Consider the following 22161-nt stretch of genomic DNA (forward strand, 5'->3'; position numbering starts at 1 on the left):
AAAAGACTAAATGAAATTTGAAGCTTAACTTCCTTTATGCACCATTATACGTGCTGGGCAAACTTAAGCATAGTACAGGAAATTGGATGGCTCCTTTGATCTGCCTTAGATTCTGGCATTACTTGTTTCTCAATGAATACTAAAAATGGGTATTTAAAAGCTGAAAATGGTATAAGAACATTTATACTTGGGGCAGTGAGATAAGTTGTAGCCTCATAAAAGATTCCTGTAAGCAATAATCATTGATAAGCAAGACATTTTGAGGCCTTATAAACAGGGACCAATTATGCATTTATCAAAGCCCACAGAACTTACAACACCAAGAGCGAACCCTAACAATAAACTACGGACTTTGTGTGATAATGATGTGTCAATACAGGTTCATCACTGTAACAAATGCCCATTCTAGCGTAGGATGTTGATAGTAGGGGAGGCCTTGGCTATGTGGGAGAAGAAGGTACACGAGAACTCTCTGTCTCCTCTGCTCAATTTTACTGTGAACATAAAACTGCTCTAAAAACAAAATCTATTAAAAAATGACAAAAAAAAAAAAAACAAAAAACAAGGAACCACATTCTCACCTTAAACACACACATGCTCTTTTATTAACACTAAGATACATCCTATTTTGAGAAAAGGACTTAATGCTTTTCCTTTTACAAAGTTAATATAGGTACTCACTTTAGGAAATAAGAAAAGCAGGCCAAAAATAGTATCTTTGAGCTTTAACATGAGAAATTGCCAAAGGATACCAACCAGAAAGACTTCAAAGCTTTTTAGTTAACATCATCCAGACTTTGTAACATATAGAAAACCATATTTAAACATTGCATGCTTTTCAAATGATCCCTTAAGTGACATAAAAAAGGGGCACTTAATGCTTGTTAATTAATATAGAATTGTGCTATAATTTATAACTAATATAATTTCAAGAAAGCCAGACTCCACTGTTTAGAACTCAATACCCATTAGCAGCAGTTAAGAAAACTTAATTGAATCAGACTACCAGTTTCACAGTGATTTTCAGAAACAGGAGACTTAACATATCACTGCTTAACTGAGAGGTTCTAAGCCCTGGTTACTCACTGCCATCACCTAAGGCTGATCATATAAATGTCATCAGTTTTTGTTTTTGTTTTTGTTTTTTTCCCCGAGACGGAGTTTCGCTCTTGTTACCCAGGCTGGAGTGCAATGGCGCGATCTCGGCTCACTGCAACCTCCGCCTCCTGGGTTCAGGCAATTCTCCTGTCTCAGCCTCCTGAGTAACTGGGATTACAGACACGTGCCACCATGCCCAGCTAATTTTTTGTATTTTTAGTAGAGACGGGGTTTCACCATGTTGACCAGGATGGTCTCAATCTCTTGACCTCGTGATCCACCCGCCTCGGCCTCCCAAAGTGCTGGGATTACAGACTTGAGCCACTGCACCAGGCAAATATTATCAGTTTTAAAGCTGATGCCTGGCGTCAGACCCCAATGATTCTGATTGAATGGGGCTAAAGTGGGGTCTGGGCATCACATGTTTTCAATGCCACCCAGCTGAGTCTAACACACAGCTAGATTGAAAACCTATTTTACCCACATGATTTCGCATACCAAGCTGAAAATAGTTTTTACCTGATTATTCTGTCTCAGTGTTTGATTATCAATGTATTTAGTGAGTCTCTTAAATAGTTACCAAACTAACTACAACCAGATTACAAAAGGCTTAAGATAGGGGTATGGGGCTTTTGACCACTTAAATCATTTGATACTCAATCTAGGAAAAAGGTCAATTATACTGCTTCATGGGATTCACTATATGGGTTTAGGATCTTCAACCATGGATCCTACTCACTGCCTGATATTTAAAATTTGCCAAGCAATTAATCGCCCAAAAGGTTAAGAAGCCTCAAAAATTAGTAAGAAAAAACACATCAGAAGAAAAATGTGCAAAGACTATGAACAGACTTCACCAAATGAATACAAACAGCTCAACATTTTTCAACTTCACTAGTGATCAAAGAAATGCAAATTAACATTAAGATGGCTTTTTTTTTTTTTTTTTTTTTTTTTGAGACGGAGTTTCACTCTTGTTACCCAGGCTGGAGTGCAATGGCGCGATCTCGGCTCACTGCAACCTCCGCCTCCTGGGTTCAGGCAATTCTCCTGCCTCAGCCTCCTGAGTAGCTGGGATTACAGGCACGTGCCACCATGCCCAGCTCATGTTTTGTATTTTTAGTAGAGACAGGGTTTCACCATGTTGACCAAGATGGTCTCGATCTCTCAACCTCGTGATCCACCCGCCTCGGCCTCCCAAAGTGCTGGGATTACAAGCTTGAGCCACCGCGCCCGGCCTTTTTTTTTTTTTTTTTTTTTTTTTAATGTAGTCTCACTGTCACCCAGGCTGGAGTGCAGTGGCGCAACCTCCACTCGCTGCCACATCCGCCTCCCCAGTTCAAGCAATTCTCCTGCCTCAGCCTCCAGAGCAGCTGGGACTACAGACACAGGCCACCATCCCCAGCTTTTTTTTTTTTTTTTTTTTTTTTTTTTTAAGTAGAGATGGAGTTTCGCCATGTTGGCCAGGCTGGTCTTGAACTCCTGACCTCAAGTGATCCATCCGCTTCAGCCTCCCAAATTGGGATTACAGGTGTGAGCCACTACACTGGCAAGATACCATTCTTCTATCAAATCAGCAAGCTTTAAAACAAATTAATACTCAATAGCAAGAATACAATTCATGAACACTCAAGCTCTTGGGTGAAATAAACAATTTATTTATTTATTTATTTTTCCAGATTTTTTTTGAGACAAAGTCTCACTCTGTCACCCAGGCTGCAGTGTAGTGGCTCAATCATGGTTCACCGCAGCCTCTGCCTCCTGGGCTCAAGCAATTCTCCAGAGTAGCTGGGACTATAGGCACCTCAGCCTCCAGAGTAGCTGGGACTATAGGCACATGCTGCTATGCCCAGCTAACTTTTCTATTTCTAGTAGAGATGGGGTTTCACCATGTTCGCCAGGCTAGTCTCGAACTCCTGACCTCAAGTAAGCTACCAGTCTCGGCCTCCCAGAGTGCTGGGATTACAGGTGTGAGCCATCATACTCAGCTTAACTATTTTTTAAAAGCAGTATGGCAGCATGTAGTCAAGAGCCTTAAGTGTTCATACCCTTAACTCTTTTTTTTTTTTTTTTTTTTTTTTTTTGAGGCGGAGTTTCGCTCTCGTTACCTAGGCTGCAGGCTGGAGTGCAATGGCGCGATCTCGGCTCACCGCAACCTCCGCCTCCTGGGTTCAGGCAATTCTCCTGCCTCAGCCTCCTGAGTAGCTGGGATTACAGGCACACGCCACCATGCCCAGCTGATTTTTTGTATTTTTAGTAGAGATGGGGTTTCACCATGTCGACCAGGATGGTCTCGAACTCTCGACCTCGTGATCCACCCGCCTCGGCCTCCCAAAGTGCTGGGATTACAGGCTTGAGCCACTGCGCCCGGCCACCCTTAACTCTTAATAGCAAAAACTTAAAAGAGCCCAAAGGACCAACATTAGGGATGTTATTTTTATAATTAGCTAAATTATTCAAAATCCATACATTCTGGGGAGAATATTTAATGTTCTGGTTAAATGCTCAAAATCCAATGTTAAGAAGGAAAGGAAGACATAAGCAATACCCAGACAAATTTTGTTATATATCATGGAAGGCAACATACTCAAATGTTAACAAAAGCAGAATTACGGGTGATTTTAGTTTTCTACTTCACATTTTTATATTTTCAAAAATTTCTACAAAGAATTTGTCACTTAAAAATATTTAATTTTTAAGCAAGAGTTAACTGATCAAGTATAATTATGTCTACCAGAGAAAAAACTGTAAGGTAAGATGATAGCCTGTCATGATGCAGTTCACTACATAAGTATGTATGGTGAGTAATGGGTGCTGAGATCCTGGCTTGAAGTGGGGCTGAACTGGTGTAGCTTGGTCGCATGGATTAAGAATTCAAGTAATCTTAGCTGTCCTCAGTAGCCTCAATGATATTCTCCAAAAGAAATCAGATTTTCAAAGGCAAACCAGCCAAGACAACTGACTCCTAGCTACTATCAGGAGTATTATTTTTACAACTAGGTGTGAATAGGCATTTACACAATGGGCTATTAAACCACACAAAGCAGGTCATTATAGACAAGATAAAGCTACCCTGTATGGAGGTCCAATCTGCTAAATATTTATGAAAAACAGTTACTGGAAAAACTTTTCCTCACTGACCATGTACACTGATGTACATATGTTAATATGTTCAGAAAATTAACTTTCTCAAACTGAATGAAGGCAAATGTCCATTATTCGTATTAACTAAAATCAAAATCCCTCCAACTGCAGACTTTATAGCACTAGTCTCAAAACTGATTTTACAGAGAAACTGCCGCCACCCTGTGAAAAATAATGCTCTAATCCTAAAATTGCAGAGAATGATCAAAGCACAAAAAGGTAATGTATAATAAAGAAATCACTTCATAATGGCCAGGCGCAGTGGCTCACGCCTGTAATCGCCGCACTTTGGGAGGCAGAGGTGAGTGGATCACAACGTCAAGAAATCAAGACCATCCTAGCAAACATGGTGAAAATCTGTCTCTACTAAAAATACAAATATTAGCTGGGCATGGTGGTGCACGCCTGTAATCCCAGCTACTAGGGAGGCTGAGGCAGGAAAATCGCTTGAACCCAGGAGACGGAGGTTGAAGTAAGCCGAGATCGCACCTCTGCACTCCAGCCTGGTGACAGAGTGAGACTCTGTCTCAAAAAAAAAAAAAATCACTTGAAAAAGCTTTGTTACTCAAGATAATCATTACATAGTACTTTTACATGATTTCACTACAAAATATTATAAATTTACTATAAAATCCCTTTACTAATCTCTAAATCTCTCACATGAAAGTACTCCCAGCATTACTTTGATATGATACCTTCAAACAGATTCTTAAAACGTCAGTATATTTCCAAAAACTTTGAGAGATGATCTAGTGCCAATACTAAGCTGCCTGTCAGCTAACTGCTAACTTTTAAAAATCCTCATAAACGTCTGTTGCCCATATATCAAATTCAATTATTAAGTATGATCATGCACTATACTAGTCTGCATTATTAATTATTTGCACTCTCTAAAAGAAAACGCATTAAGAGTTAAAATTATTTGGCATAAGAGAACTTTTAGGACTAGGGTATCAGGGTATCAAAACAGGAATTACTCAGGATAAAACCTTCACCTTTTAAGCTGAGCCCAAACAAAACTTATAAAGAGCATTTTCTGAATTACTGAATTGGCTGTACCTTAATGAAAGAGTATGGCAATAATCGGTTTTTACTTTTCCACTTGGTTTCCATTCTGTGTAAACAGCTGAAATAAAATTCCGACATCCAACAGATTCTGTTAGGCCCATTCAGTTTAAGTTCACCTGAATGTCCATGTTGTTGAACTCAAGTCAGTTCACAATTTATCCTACCTTTACAATTTATGCAATTTTTCGACAACTGCTCTTACTATAAGGTTGAGTGTGCCTCCTCTCTTCCCCAAAGTCATAAGGTGACTCAGGAAACTGAAAGATACATCACTGTTACATCAAAAATTCACAATGCCACAATTTTTCAAGAGACAACAATATGGACAATTGAAATGAAATCCCTAATATTTGAACTCTAGGTTGTTCCATCTTTGCTGCTTTGAATAATTCCAGTAAAGATCATTCATAACTTTCTTATGGGAATGGCACCTCCCAAAACTACAGCACACACATAGGCAGTCATATACAGTGGCCCTGCACCTCAATCTTACTTACCATCTGATTCTCCAGGTTTACCTTAGAAAACTATACATATTTTCAAAAGCCACCAACTTACTAAATGGTGTGAACAAGAGAAACCAAACTATAGATTAAAATTAATTTACTTTGGTGTTAAGTTAGTACACAATTCAGAAGAGACAAGAAATAGACCACTGGTGTTTTTAAGTTTTAAGCAGTAGTCAAGATAGTCAATTAGAAAGAAGATCGGGAAAACATGAACAAAGCACACCTAACCTATTTAAGCAAAACAGGAAAGTGCCTATGAAGACATTTCTCAAGTCACCTTACAATAGGGTTCTGTCTTCAAAGAGAATTTTGTTTATCTACCTTCTTCCTTTCCATAAAAAGGCAAAGTATTGGAGTAGTTACATAAAATCCTGTTTAGTAAGTGGAATTAAGTATTGTATTAAGAGATCCATCACGGTCTTGATTAAGAGGTTAGAACAGGATATGGTATGCACAATTTTACAGGTATTAATAAGGTATTCTTAAAAATATTATTACATGTAAAACTAAAATATATACCTAAAACCTGCCTTAGAACAACCCCAAAGTCTGTTTCTCTTATGCATTTAACTGATGAGCTTCATTTAAATCCCCCTCCTCGTAGTTTTATTACAAGGAACGATAGCAAAGGAATTCAATAGATATTAAAACAGTAGAAAGCATTTCTAAAGATTTGAGACTCATATTTATATTATATGAACGAGACTTATTATCATAAGTTGAACACCTATAAAGTGCTTTAAAATCAATCATTCTTGTTACTGAATTTATATAAGTTTGGGAAGCTACAGATTTCATTAACCAATATGATTTTTCTTGAAATATTCTTTGTTTATCAGCAATATGCTGTCTTCACATGTAGAAACAGAAAGCTTTCAGAAAACCAGAGAAAAAAACATAGTCACCCATAAAGCTTTAGAAAACCAGAACTTCCCTCTTCAATGTGGCAATAAACAATACTGCCATGACCTTTTCAGTGCCATATAGTTTACAAAATGTTCCTGATCATATTATAAGGATCTCTTGGATAATGAGAATTCACTACTTGATTAAGAACCATTCAGATACTTCTTCCACTATGAAATCTCAAGTCTACCTTTGTATTATAGTACATAGTACCAGATCCAATAATATAGGGAAAGCAGATTTGCCAAATATGTAATAAATTACAGACCCTTAAACCAGTGAGAGCTAGAACAAGCAGATTTCTAACAAACTTTTCTAAAGCTTGAGGAACTAATGAGAAATTTTTTGAAAAGAAATTCCTTTCAATGCGAATGACAACTTAGGATAGAAAGATTTGTAACAAGGATAACTAGCTTATCATGCATTGAATCTGGGGGCAAACACATAAAACGACTGTTTTTAGAGGAAAAATTATTAGAAAACTTTAACAAAAGATAGAATCTGTTATTTCAGACACTATAAGCTAGAGTGCAGTGGTTATATAATAAAGCAAGCTGCCTATTCCTGAGGAGAATGTACTCAGTAATGATGCTCAACGGTGAGTATTAAATCTAAGCAGTGCTAAAAAGGCAATGATGGGAGTTCAGGTAATGTGTTACATTGAGACTTGTGAGAAATTCCATTACTTAAAAATAATCTTGTCCCTATCATTAACCATTTAATTTTTTTTTTTCCTGATGTGCTAAAGTGCACTGGAAACCTCAGAACAGGTTTTATAAATTGGCCAGGTCTTGTTAATAGACTGCAGTCTTCAAATTTACACAGAGCTGCAGGTCTGCTGGATTTTTTCAAGTGTCACTCATCTAACTGAGCGTGACAGCGGAGAAATGCCATCGGGTACTTTACAGTCAGTTTAAAAAACATCCTCTACCTGGTATCTCTGCAGTGATTGTCTTGCTGCTCCCTGAAACCTCTTCATCATCATCTGATGAGCTCGTGCTTGAGTCACAAGTCAGGTCACTATCACTGGTACTACTGTCCTGCAGCAGGTTGTATTTCTTCCTTGCAGCAGCCTCCCGTTTCTGCCTCAGTAGCCTGATCCTCTCCTTGTGCTTTTGGCTCCGATGACCTTTAACCTTAGCGACTCGGCCATTCTGTTTATCACTTGATTGCCGGTTTTTCTTGGCAGCCATAGTGGATGTTTCACTTTCAGATCGGGACCGCCTAGACTTGCGCCCAACTGTGGCACCAGATACTCCTGAAGGGTCTCCTTCTACTGCTGTTTCTGCCTGAGAGGGTTCATTCTCTTCTGCGGAAGACAACGTATCTGAATCAGCCAGGTGACCACTAGAGGAAGGGGAAAGCATGCAGTGATTAGAGGAGTCACTCTCATAAACTCGGCCAGTTGTAGGCTTGTCACTCTCTGTGGATGCTAACTGAGACTCAGAAGAGTCCCTTCTCAGTTCCATCAACAAGCAGGGCATTGAAGAAATAACGGTAGACTCTGCTACAGCATCTTTCTGAACTTGAGATTCCAGTTCTACAGATCCATCTTCCTCCTTGGCTGTCTCTTGTTCGGACGTTTTCGGTGGGGCTTCAGACTCAATGAGTTCTTCAACTTTTCCTACTGCCTCCTCCATCTTCATTTCAGAATTTCAAGTTAAATCATGGAGCAGAGTCTAGGAAATGATATCAAAGATGCAACAGGAAAGCAACCTGTACAAAAACACACCAAGTCAATAAACAAAATGGCAGATTATTTAATCAACACAACATGCCTATCTTTTTTTTTTTTTTTTTTTTTTTTGATTTTTTGTTTTATAAAGATGGGGTTTCACCATGATGGCCAGGCTGGTCTTGAAGTCCTAACCTCAGGTGATCCACCCACCTCGGCCTCCCAAAGTGCTAGGATTACAGGCGTGAGTGAGCCACCGCGCCCGGCAACACGCCTACCTTTCTAGGTAGACAGGGCAAAACTCACCATTACGCAGGTCCTTAAAATACAGGTATTATTATCTGCTTGTTTGATCAACAGTCAAATTCAAAGGACTTAATACCATCAAAATCTAAGCATATTGGGCTACTAAAAATGTCATAATATTAATCCTCTATTACTGAACTTACAAGGCCAACAGGTAACAAACATTTTCAAGTTTACGATTTCAGTGTTCTAGAAAGAAATCTTCAGCCAGGCAGTGGCTCATGCCTGTAATCCCAGCAGTTTGGGAGACTGAGGTGGGTGGATCACGAGGTCAGAAGATCAAGACCATCCTTGCTAACATAGTGAAATCTTATCTCAACTAAAAATATAAAAAATTAGCCAGGTATGGTGGCAAACGCCTGTAGTCCCAGCTACTCAGGAGGCTAAGGCAGGAGAATCGCTTGAACCTGGGAAGCAGAGGTTGCAGTGAGCCAAGATCACACCACTGCACTCAAGCCTGGATGACAAGAATGAGACTCCATCTCAAAAAAAAAAAAAAAAAGAAAGAAAAAAGAGGCCGGACGCGGTGGCTCAAGCCTGTAATCCCAGCACTTTGGGAGGCCGAGGCAGGTGGATCACGAGGTTAAGAGATCGAGACCATCCTGGTCAACATGGTGAAACCCCGTCTCTACTAAAAATACAAAAAATTAGCTGGGCATGGTGGCACGTGCCTGTAATCGCAGCTACTCAGGAGGCTGAGGCAGAATTGCCTGAACCCAGGTGGCGGAGGTTGTGGTGAGCCAAGATCGCGCCATTGCACTCCAGCCTGGGTAACAAGAGCAAAACTCTGTCTCAAAAAAAAAAAAAAAAAAAAAAAAGAAATCTTCAAAACTCTGATATAATATGCCTGTACTAACTTTGATATAAATGAAAAAAGAATGCTTTAAAACTAGTCTAGAAAACAATGCAATAGCTGGAATGACTACTTTTACATTCAAATCCTCAAAGAAAGGAGGTGGGGGAGTTACAGTATACAAACATCAAATGTACACTGTTTTTGTTTTGTTTTTTGAGACAAGGTCTCACTCTGCCACCCAGGCTGGAGGGTAATGGCGCAATCTCAGCTCACTGCAACCTCCACTGCCCTGGCTCAACCAATTCTCTTGCCTCAGCCTCCCAAATGGCTGAGGCTACAGGCACACACCACTGCACCTGGCTAATTTTTGTATTTTTTGTAAAGACAGGATTTCATCATGTTATCCAAGCTGGTCTTGAACGCATGAGCTCAACTGATCCACCCACCCTGGTCTCCCAAACTGCTGGGATTACTGGAGTAAGCTACTGTGCCCGGCCCCTACTTAATATTTTACACACACACACACACACACACACACACACACACACACACACTCTCTCTCTCTCTCTCTCTCTCTCTCTCTCTACTCTCCCTCTCTCTCTCTCTCTCTCTCTCCAACTACATGCATTTGGCAAATGAGCAACCAAATACTATGCATCAAACCTGTCTGCAGTCCCCTCAACAGGAGTTGCTCTAGTGAAGCACTAGATGAAAGGCCAGAATCTGATCTTTCCTTAATCCTACCTAGTTCCCACATACCTCATCATGCTGAACATAAGTCTAGTGTTCAAATGGATGTTTTATCAACAATGGTCACTGAATACAGAACCCAGAAAACTCAGTATATTCTATGAATGAATTAAGGGGTTTAAGAGAAAATACTCTACACCCATTGTACACTTTGTACGCTAAATTTAGAACCTAACACTCTACCACCACTGTGAGTAACACAACTCCAATTAACCATACAGGTACAGGACATAATATTTAATCTCAAGAGCTTATGACTTATACAGTTAAGTCCTTAACATTTTTGGTAAGTTCTTGGAAACTGAGACTTTCAGTGAAATGATTTTAAAAAAAAAAAAAAATTTTCTCATTGAAGACTGGCAGTAGCTTGTTCCACTTAAAGTCACAGTTTCCAAGAACCTATTGAAAATGTGGTTTTTAAAGAAGATGCTATATGTGGAAAGCAAGTAAATACCTTGCCCTGTATATGATAAATAACAGAAAGCAACTATAATGTCCATAGGTCAAAGACACATGGAACCATTAATCTGCACGGTATGCTAGTTAGGTGTAATATGGCATCTCCATCATCTCACTCCCTCAAGTTACCTGACAGTTCAATCTACAGTAGAAGAAAACTAGGAAATACTTGAAAAATCCTTTAAAATTGATCTAACATGCCAAGCACACTTTTGCTTACTACAAATATAAATATCCTAATACCTGTTTTTGCTTTTCATAGCCCTATTCTCAGCTGTTGATAAAACAGGCATTCTTATTAAGTTTCCTTAACACAGTCATGGAAACCAGAACATTCATGGCCACTGGAATATTTGTTAATTTAAAATAATCCTAGGCTGGGAGTGATGGGCCACACCTGTAATCTCAGCACTTTGGGAGGTCAAGGCAGGCAGATCACCTGAGGTCAGGAGTTTGAGACCAGTCTGGACAACACGGTGAAACCCCGTCTCTACTAAAAATATAAAAATTGGCCAGCCATGGTGGTTAGCGTCTGTAGTCCCAGCTGCTTGGGAGGCTGAAACAGGAGAATCACTTGAACCCAAGAGGCAGAGGCAGCAGTGAGCCAAGATTGTGCCACTGCACTACAGCTTGGGCAACAGAGCAAGACTCCGTCTCAAAAAAATAAATAAAATAAAAAATAAACAATCCTGTGTGTAGCCTACTTCACAAGTGTATTTGTATTAATTATAATACTAATGTTGGAGCTAAATGAAAATCAGCATAAATTTTTTTTTCTGACACCATTACAAAAAAAATGTAACACCTCTGAAAGCCAATAGAGGGAGTAACAGTTAAATCAACAGAGACCATTATAAATAAAGCATGCTGTCAATACAAACACGAAACAAAACATTCACAAATACAAAATACACCCAGGTATGAGGAATAAATCCAAGTTCTTTTTTTTAAACCAGCCAAATTTAGTAGTAGGGGGGACTAAGATTTTCTAACTGAATAAAAATGAGCATTGATTCTACTATGGAGCTTCAAGTTACATATTCTGGAATAAAGATTGTTCTTAAAGCCAGGCATGGTGGCTCACACCTGTAATCCCAGCACTTTTGGAGGCTGAGGCAGGTGGATCACAAGGTCAGGAGTTCAAGATCAGCCTGGCCAAGATGGTGAAATCCTGTCTCTGCTAAAAATACAAAAAATAACTGGGAACAGTGGCAGGCACCTGTAATCCCAGATACTCAGAAGCCTCAGGCAGGAGAATTGCTTAAAACCAGGGGGCGGAGGTTGCAGTGAGCCAAGATCGCACCACTGCACTCAAGCCTGGTCCACTGCACTCCAGCCTGGGAGAGAGAGTGAGACTCAGTTTCCAAAAAAAAAAAGGCCGGGCGCGGTGGCTCAAGCCTGTAATCCCAGCACTTTGGGAGGCCGAGGCGGGTGGATCACGAGGTCAAGAGATCGAGACCATCCTGGTCAACGTGGTGAAACCCCGTCTCTACTAAAAATACAAAAAATTAGCTGGACATGGTGGCGCGTGCCTGTAGTCCCAGCTACTCAGGAGGCTGAGGCAGGAGAATTGCTTGAACCCAGGAGGCAGAGGTTGCGGTGAGCCGAGATCGTGCCATTGCACTCCAGCCTGGGTAACAAGAGCGACACTCTGTCTCAAAAAAAAAAAAAAAAAAAAAGGCGGGCACGGTGGCTCACGCCTGTAATCCCAGCACTTTGGGAGGCCGAGGTGGGTGGATCAGGAGGTCAAGAGATCAAGACCATCCTGGTCAACATGGTGAAACCCCGTCTCTACTAAAAATACAAAAAATTAGCTGGGCATGGTGGCGCATGCCTGTAATCCCAGCTATTCAGGAGGCTGAGGCAGGAGAATTGCCTGAACCCAGGAGGCGGAGGCTGCGGTGAGCTGAGATCACGCCATTGCACTCCAGCCTGGGTAACAAGAGCGAAGCTCCGTCTCAAAAAACAAAGAAAACGGAAATACCAGTTGGTGGGAAGGAAAGCAGCTGAATAAGGGAACAGGAGTAGAAGACAGTGCGGTGTGCAGTTTTTTATCTCCTTAATTTATAACGTATACAAGCGTTATCCGTCTAAAAATCCACTCTGACATAAAAGTCATCTGAAGAAAAAGAAGTGCCCTTTTCTGGGCCATAACACTAGACGACTTTTTGGGTCAAACTTGGTCAATAAATTCTACTGTGCTTTCTCCCTATAGTGGAATTTTGCTCTAATTAATTAAATACAAAAGAAAAAAGTCACAGAAAGTGAAAATACAAGCTCTGACGAAATTCCCTGCAGTGGAATAAAAACAAAGTGCCCTAACCACAGGGGAAAATGATGTCATACATAAAGATTAATCTTTCCAAACTACAAGATTATTTACTGTATATATTGTTTTTGGTCAAGGGGAAAAAATAGGTTTCTCTGATAAGAATAGTCAAGTAGCTAGCAGTATAAAATGGTATTATTGTCAAACAAATTCTATCACATAAATAGCTAAAAGTCTATCAACCCTCTGGGTTAATGTTGACAATAAATTTACATTCAGTGAATTAATAAATATACAACACTTTTCCTATTAGAACAGCACTTTCCCCCATGCTATTCTTCCCTCCAATCTAAAGGCAACCTCCTTTACATGAGTACTAGAGCTCATTCCCCTCTCATTTCCCTAGAACCTTACATTATTGATCATTCCTTGGCTCTCTTCCATCTGTCACACCCAACTGGACCATTCATGCATTCACTCATTTTTTAAATCTGGCCGGGCGAGGTGGCTCACACCTGTAATCCCAGCACTTTGGGAGGCCAAGGTGGGTGGATCACAAGGTCAGGAGTTCAGGACCAGCCTGGCCAACATGGTGAAACCCCATCTCTATTAAAAATATAAAAAAATTAGTCGGGCGTGGTTGGCGCACGTCTGTAATCCTAGCTACTCAGGAGGCTGAGGCAGGAGAACTGCTCGAACCCACAAGGTAGAGGTTGCAGTGAGCTCAGATTGTTCCACTACACTCCAGCCTGGACAACAGAGTGAGACTCTATCTCAGGAAAAAAAAAGAAAAATTGAAATCCTCCTTCAACTTATCACCTTCAACCTCACATCTCCCTCTCCAACTATCATGCTATTCTTTCGCAGCCAATCTTATTATAAGAGCTGTGTAAACCTATTTCCTTAGCTCTCACACTCCCTTCTGCAACCCAATCCAACCTGACATCTCCTATCAAACCAGTGGAACATCTCCTATCAAACCAGTGGAACAAGCCTAGGCAACATGGCAAGACCCCATCTCCACAGAAAATTTCAAAATTAGCTGGGCATGGTGGCACATGCTGTGGTTCCAACTACTGGGGAGGCTGAGTAAGGAGGATCCCTTGAGCCCAGGAGACCAGGGCTGCCATGAGCTGTCTGCACCACTACATTCCAGGCTGGGGGACAGAGCAAGATCCTGTCTCGAAAAATAAAATTAAAAAGCCAAAAACTCAGTGTAACAGTTATTACCAGGGTCATTAATGACCTCCCTATCTTTAAATCCAACATATTTTTCCCCGTAATCTTACTTAATGTTTAAGCAGCACTTGATGCCTGACCAGTTTCTCTGCTCCTTAAACCAATTAATGCCTTACTTTGGCTTCAAGGTTTCTCTATTCTTCTGGATGGTCCTTCCCAGTCTACTTTGTAGGCTTAACTTTCTCTACCAAATCTCAGGATTTAGTCCTAGGACTAGGTCCTTTTCCCATACACCAACATAAGCTCTTTTTAAAAAAAAAAAAAAACATAAGGTCTCACTCTGTTGACCAGGCTGGAGTGCAGGGTGTTGGGGCGCCATCTTGGCTGACTGCAACTTCTGCCATCTTGGCTCACTGCAAACTCTGCCTCCTTGGCTCAACTGATCCTTTCGCTTCAGCCCCAACAAGCAGCTGTGACTACAGGTATGAGCCACCATGCCTGGCTAATTTTTGTATGTTTCGTAGAGACAGGGTTTCACCATGTTGCCCAGGCTGATTACAGACTCCTGAGTTCAATTGATCCACCCACCTCAGCTTCCGAAAGTGCTAGGATTACAAGTATGAGCCACCATACCTGGCCCAAAGTGAGCACTTCTAAACCTACATTTTCCAACACCATCCCTAAACTAGTAATTTTATTTCTCCAGCTCAGATCTCTGAGCTCTATACGAGTCCACCCAAATACCCAGTTGACATCTATATTTAGATTTTGGAAAGGTACTACAATTGTTATTATATCCAAATCCAGATCATCTCTGATCTACCCCATTCTGCTCCTTCACTGGCTTTCTCTAGCTCAGTAAATAGCACTACTATTACTATTATGTCAGTTGCTCATATCAAAAACTTAAGTTATTTTTAACAATGGCTTCTTCTCTACTCACTGAATCCCATCATTCACTACTTCCATCATTCACTAACTCCTATCAATCCCACCTCGATAGTTTTCTAGTCTGTCCACTATTCTCCATCTCCACTGTCACCACTCTAGACATAACTACCATGATTTACTTCTCAAAAGTACTATCATCACTTGTCTCTCTTCATACTCAATCTTTCTCCTGTGCACCAACCTGTTCTCCATACAGCAGGCAGAAAAATATTTTTACAAGGTAAATATGGTATCTTTATGAAAGAATGTATTTTTTTAAAGCCCTAGAAGGTAGGGTAGAGGAGCATGGGTAAAGGTAACTTGAGAGTTATCTGATGTTTTTCTCTCCCTTTAAAAAGGGATTATATATTGCTTTCCGATCAGCAGTGAATGTGAAGGAAAAGACATTATATGCAGCCGGGCGCGGTAGCTCAAGCCTGTAATCCCAGCACTTTGGGAGGCCGAGGCGGGTGGATCACGAGGTCAAGAGATCGATATCATCCTGGTCAACATGGTGAAACCCCATCTCTACTAAAAATATAAAAAATTAGCTGGGCATGGTGGCATGTGCCTGTAATCCCAGCTACTCAGGAGGCTGAGGCAGGAGAATTGCCTGAACCCAGGAGGCGGAGGTTGCGGTGAGCCAAGATCACGCCATTGCACTCCAGCCTGGGTAACAAGAGCGAAACTCCGTCTCAAAAAAAAAAAAAAAAGAGAGAGATTACATGCAATAATCTAAATAAAACAGGTTAATTCTGGACAATGAAAATGAAGTCGCTTTTTAATCCTTATACACTTTAAGAAACTAAGATGACAAAAAATGCATAGTTCAAAGAGTTAATCCATGGATTTTAAGCAGTATATAGTACTCAAACAGGAGACAGGGAGTGTAAAGAATAAAACTGAGGCCGGGCGCGATGGCTCATGCCTGTAATCCTAGCACTTTGGGAGGCCGAGGTGGGTGGATCACCTGAGGTCAGGAGTTCAAGACCAGCCTGGCCATCAGGGTGAAACCCCATCTTAAAAAAAAAAAAAAAAAAAAAAGAATAAAACTGAATGAGACTATCTGGAAGAGAAAAGTTGACGAACTTCATATGAGACTGCCTTCTTGGTAAGCAAAGCTAAATACAAAGTGAAAAGGAAGGCAGCCTAGGGGGTTTGTAAAAAAAAAAAAGAAAGTAAAGAAAAGAAAAAAAGAAAAGTGTTCTAACATCTGCTACAGAGAATTTGACAAGAGATTAAAACTGCTGTACAATAATTCATATAGTCAGAACAATTCACAATGATTAATTTCCAAACTATGGGACCATTAACACAAACTTAAGAAGGGAAACATGATTGCTCTCCCCTGCTCAAAACCCCTGCCCATCTTTCTAGTTTTCATCTTGGGCCGCTCACACCCTAGATCCCTCCAACTATCAAGAATGTCACATAAAAAGAGTTTTTTCAGGCTGGGCACAGTGGCTCACACCTATAATCCCAGCACTTTGGGAGGCCGAGACGGGTGGATCACAAGGTCAGGAGATTGAGACCACCCTGGTCAACATGGTAAAACCCAGTCTCTACTAAAAATACAAAAATTAGTCGGGCATGGTGGCGCACGCCTGTAGTCCCAGCTACTCGGGAGGCTGAGGCAGGAGAATTGCTTGAACCCAGGAGATGGAGGTTGCGGGAAGCCGAGATCACGCCATTGCACTCCAGCCTGGGTAATAAGAGCGAAACTCCGTCTCAAAAAAAAAAAAAAAAAAAAAAACAGGTTTTTTCCAGATCTCTGGCCTTTTAAAGTCATTTTAATTTTGGCCTATCCTTTTGCTGGCTACCTCTCAGAAATTAGAACAAGGCTTTGGTAATAATACAGGCTAATATATTTAGCCTTTGATAAAATTACATACTAACATTACCCCTATGAAATGCATATTACCTACATTATCTTCTTTCACAGCACTTTGAACAACTGTAGTTAAGTAACTGTATACTTAATCGTCTGATGTCCATTCCACATACATATGACACATAAAAGATTTAAGAACCAAGCAGGGCAAGGTAGCTCACACCTGTAATCCCAGCACTTTGGAAGGCCGAGGCGGGCAGATCACAAGGTCAAGAGATCAAGACCATCCTGGCTAACATAGTGAAACACCATCTCTACTAAAAATATAAAAATTACCTGGGCGTGGTGGTATGCGCCTGTAGTCCCAGCTACTCGGGAGGCTGAGGCTGGAGATTGCTTAAACCCGGGAGGTGAAGGTTGCAGTGAGCTGAGATCACACCACTGCACTCCAGCCTGGCGACAGAGTGAGATTCTGTATCAAAAAAAAAAAAAAAAAAAATTTAAGAACAGAAAATGATAACCACCTACCACCCCAACTGATTCATCTCTATCTGTAATAAGGAAAACAGACCTCAACACAAAAAGTATTATCAAGAAAAAAGGCATCATTCTAATTTTACATGGACTAATGAAACATAATGAGAGTATGTATATGTTTTCTCTGGATTGCAAATTTGTTAAGGTATAAAGCAAGGTCATCAGTTAACATGAGGATGAATGAGGTAGTACTGAAGGTGATCAGAAGAGTAAGTGTGAAACAGTACTAAGAAAGTGAAGGAACCAGGGAAGTACAATATCATATAATACAATTTCTAGGCAATAGTAAAGGTCCACTCTAAGGGTTGTAGCCATGAACTTCCAGACTGATATATATGGATATGTTTTTCTCCTTTCAAGTTCAGCTGTATAAATCCAAGTGCAGAGAAAGTAAACGTTGGATTTAACCAGAATTTCAGTTTTGCCCAACAAGTAGAATGAAGTAAGAAAGAAGCATGCGAATATGCAAGGAAATCATTCTAATGATCACAACAGGCAACTACAGAGCACAAAAACTGGGGTAGGCCAATGGAATGAACGTCCCAACAGAGCCAAAGAATACTGAAATCAGGGTACTGTAGAGCATGAGCTAGAAACAGAATCCAAGAGTGCTGTAAATGAAACAGATTATGGAAGTGTTGCAGTTATTGGTAACAGGATCTAAAACAATGCTACTAAAAGTGTCTGCAAATCAATGTCCACCTGTAATGAAAGAAGTATAGAAACTAAGAGTAATTACTGAGAAATGTATAGCAACTTTGTACTGTTACAACAATCAAAATCAGTATTTCAACTTCCTAGTCATTGATTTTTACAGTATTTTATAAAATAATTAATCCACAGTGGACTGGAAATAAAAATTTACTAGTCCTTCACAATGGATAGTTCAAGAAGCACTGGTTAGGGTACAACCACGGAAGTAGGTAACTGATGTAAGGTATCGGACAAATCATCACAGGAGAGTGGCTCACAGAACTTAGTGAGTTGTGTCAGAAGGATCACTTTCGTGTATATACTGAAATCAGTAAGAATTGACCAGGTGCAGTGGATCACGCCTGTAATCCCAGCACTTTGGGAAATCAAAGTGGGAGGATCGCTTGAATCCAAAAGTTCAAGACCAGCCTGGGCAACACAGTGAGACCCTGTCTCTACAAAAAAATTTAAAAATTAGCTGGGCATAGTGACGCATGCCTGTAGCCCCAGCTACTTGGGAGGCTGAGATAAGAAGACTCCTTCAGTCCAGGAGGTCAAGGCTGCAGTGAGCTGTGATCATCCCACTGCACTCCAGCCTGGGTGACAGAGTGAGGCCCTGTCTCAAAAAAATTTTTTTTAAAAAAGGGCTGTGGCAGAGAGAGGGGGAGAATGAAGAGAAGTGGGTTAAAAGGTATAAACAGGCTGGGCGCAGTGGCTCACGCCAATAATTCCAGCACTTTGGGAGGCTGAGACGGGTGGATCACAAGGTCAAGAGCTCGAGACCATCCTGGTCAACACGGTGAAACCCCGTCTCTAGTAAAAATTAAAAAATTGGCCGGGCGCGGTGGCTCAAGCCTGTAATCCCAGCACTTTGGGAGGCCGAGGCGGGTGGATCACGAGGTTGAGAGATCGAGACCATCCTGGTCAACATGGTGAAATCCCGTCTCTACTAAAAATACAAAAAATTAGCTGGGCATGGTGGCACACGCCTGTAATCCCAGCTACTCAGGAGGCTGAGGCAGGAGAATTGCCTGAACCCAGGAGGCGGAGGTTGCGGTGAGCCGAGATCGCGCCATTGCACTCCAGCCTGGGTAATAAGAGCGAAACTCCGCCTCAAAAAAAAAAAAAAAAAAAATTAAAAAATTAGCTGGGCATGGTGGCGCACGCCTGTAGTCCCAGCTACTTGGGAGGCTGAGGTAGGAGCATTGCTTGAACCCAGGAGACAGAGGTTGTGGTGAGCCGAGATCGCGCCATTGCACTCCAGCCTGGGTAACAAGAGCGAAACTCCGTCTCAAAAAAAAAAAAAAGGTATAAACATACACTAAGATAAAAGGAATAAATTTAATGTTTGATAGCAGGGGGGAGAAAACAAAAGGAGACTGTGTTTTCAATATCCCCAACAATTCAGTTGAGTGATTCTCAAAGAGTTAATGTTTAATGTCCGAAATGAAAATGATTATTTAAATTACTCATAAATGAGATCACAACAGTTATCAGTAAAGACAGATTTGAGAGATATTTTAAAGAGAGAGGAGACAAGGTTTCATTACAGATCACGGAAGTTCTCTAAAAGAGAAAAAATGAGGCTGAAAACCCCTCCTTGGGTGACTACGGGTAGACTACAGAAAGAGAAAAAGTTTGGTGGTAGAGGCCAAGCAGTGGCTCACCCCTATAATTCCAGCACTTTGAAAGGTCAAGGTGGGAGGATCTCTTAAGGTCAGAAGTTGCAGACTAGCCTGGGCAACATAGTGAGACTCCATCTCTACAGAAAAAATCTTACAAATTAGCCGTATGTAATGGTGCATGCTTGTAGTCTCCGCTACTTGGGGAGCTGAGGTGGGAGGATCACTTGACCCTAGGAGGTTGAGGCTGCAGTGAGCCATGACCATGGCATTGCACTCCAGTCTAGGAGACAGAGCAAACAAAAAAAAAGAAAAAAAGAAAAGTTTGGAGGTACAGAAATAATCAACTTGGATTTGGGCTGAATAATCCTCATAACACAGGTCTCTGCTGGGGGCAGTGGCTCATGCCTGTAATCTCAGAATTTTGGGAGACAGAGGTGGGAGGATCACTTGAGTCCAGGAGTTAAAAACCAGCCTGGGAAACATGGCAAAACCCCAACTATAGAAAAAACACAAAAAAACTGGCAGAGCATGGTAGCATGTGCCTGTAGTACCAGCTACTAGGGAGGCAAGGTGGGAGGATGGTGTGAGCCCAGGAGGTCAAGGCTGCAGTGAGCCATGACTGCACCACTGCATCAAATGATGCCTGCCTGAGCAACAGAGTGAGATCCTGTCTCAAAAATATAAAACAAAACAACCCACAGGTCTCATGAAATACAGAAATACAGATTTTCACATCATTGATATAAGGACAGGTGATGGCTAAATACATCAATTCATCCAGGGAAAAAGCACAGTAAACACAGAACAGACTTTAACAGAAATTAAAGTTCAAAAGACGTGAACCAGAAATATTTTCATGTATAAACTGGTAGGCAAGGAATTATTTTTGGAGGGAAGTAAGACATACCCATAAAAAAACAGAGAAAACATTCCTTCTAGAAATGCTCTTCTTAGATTGTTAACAACTTCCTGTAGAGTTAGAATTGCAAAAAAGGACCATGATTAATGGAATCTTACCAAAGACCAACCACTACCAGAAATCCTCCTGAAGATTTTGACATAGCAATGTATAAAATCATTAAGCACTAAATATAATTAAGACTTGCTTTTTGGCCAGGCGCACTGGCTCACGCCTATAATCCCAGCACCTTGGGAGGCCGAGGCAGGTGGATCACAAGGTCAAGAGATCGAGACCATCCTGGTCAACATGGTGAAACCCCGTCTCTACTAAAAATACAAAAATTAGCTGGGTATGGTGGCGCATGCCTGTAGTCCCAGCTACTCGGGAGGCTGAGGCAGGAGAATTGCTTGAATCCAGGAGGCAGAGGTTGCAGTAAGCCCAGATCACACCATTGCACTCCAGCCTGAGTAACAAGAGTGAAACTCCGTCTAAAAAAAAAAAAAAAAAAAAAGACTTGCTTTTTACCCCTTTCCATTTTACCTGCGAACAACCATCATTAACCATCCTTTAACATCACTACAATGACACAATGTTCCCGTTAAAACCAATGAATAAGCCAGGGCCTCCGCTCAAGGAGGCCCCCACAGATTACCTGAGCTCAGGAGTTCACAACCAGCCTGGGCAACAGGATGAAACCCCGCCTCTACTAAAATACAAAAACTTAGCTACTCAGGAGGCTGAAGCAGGAGAATTGCTTGAACTGGGAGGTGGAAGTTGCAGTGAGCCAAGATTGCACCACAACACTCTCGCCTGGGTGACACTTCAAGACTCCATTTCAAAAAAAACCAAATGAATAAACTAAAACTGTATTATCCTTCCTAATGTGAGGAATGCAAACCGAAGTCATCTGCTATTACAAATTTATTGTTACCACAGGCCCTTTTTCCTTTTCAGTTGAAACCACAAGTTGACACCATAAATTGACAAAAACACAGCCCATTAAATATGTTTCTTCAGTAAGATTTTGCTCTACACTCATGTAAAATACGGTATTCTAAATGCTAGCACTCTTGCATCTATTTATTTTACATTACCAACCTAGAACTGTAAGAAACACAAGCACCTAATGCCTCAAACATGGTCTACATGAACCAGTTAACTTATACTGCTCTTCCACATGCAAGAATATTATTAGATAATTCATGAATTCAATGTTGCTTTTACTGAACGATACTCTGAACTAAATAATGCTTCCTACTTAGACCAAAAATGAAAAGCAACTTTAAAGAAGGTCAATGTTTTGCTAACAAAACAAAGCCCTTTGCACACAGGAGGCTATAGTACTTTTCCTGTCACAGAAATTCAGGCTTACAAAGAAAGAAAAAAGAAGCCTAACAACTGATTCTGTCCATTCCCTTGCAATCTAGGACTGGACCCAACAGGACACCTTCTGCTGTTTACCTAATCTAGCTTCCACACCAAGTG

The 22161-nt window shown here is 40.9% G+C and overlaps 1 protein-coding gene across 4 annotated transcripts in view; it reads right to left on the minus strand.

Annotated features, from left to right (window-relative positions):
• Nucleotides 1-22161, minus strand: part of ARK2N (arkadia (RNF111) N-terminal like PKA signaling regulator 2N) — a 102201-nt gene that overhangs the window by 43349 nt on the left and 36691 nt on the right. For 3 of the 4 annotated variants that reach the window (XM_074383522.1, XM_010335409.3, XM_010335410.3), the window contains exons 2-3: nucleotides 17257-17392; nucleotides 7657-8441 (exon numbers count right to left, since the gene is read on the minus strand). In XM_074383522.1, the coding sequence (XP_074239623.1) occupies nucleotides 7657-8371 (715 nt within the window). In that variant the 5' untranslated portion in view covers nucleotides 8372-8441; nucleotides 17257-17392. Of the gene's footprint in view, nucleotides 1-7656; nucleotides 8442-17256; nucleotides 17393-20682; nucleotides 21020-22161 lie in introns of those variants that run through there. The other variant, XM_074383523.1, reaches the window with a different exon arrangement.

The sequence above is a fragment of the Saimiri boliviensis genome, chromosome 13 (assembly GCF_048565385.1).
Source record: "Saimiri boliviensis isolate mSaiBol1 chromosome 13, mSaiBol1.pri, whole genome shotgun sequence".
Lineage (NCBI taxonomy): Eukaryota > Metazoa > Chordata > Mammalia > Primates > Cebidae > Saimiri > Saimiri boliviensis.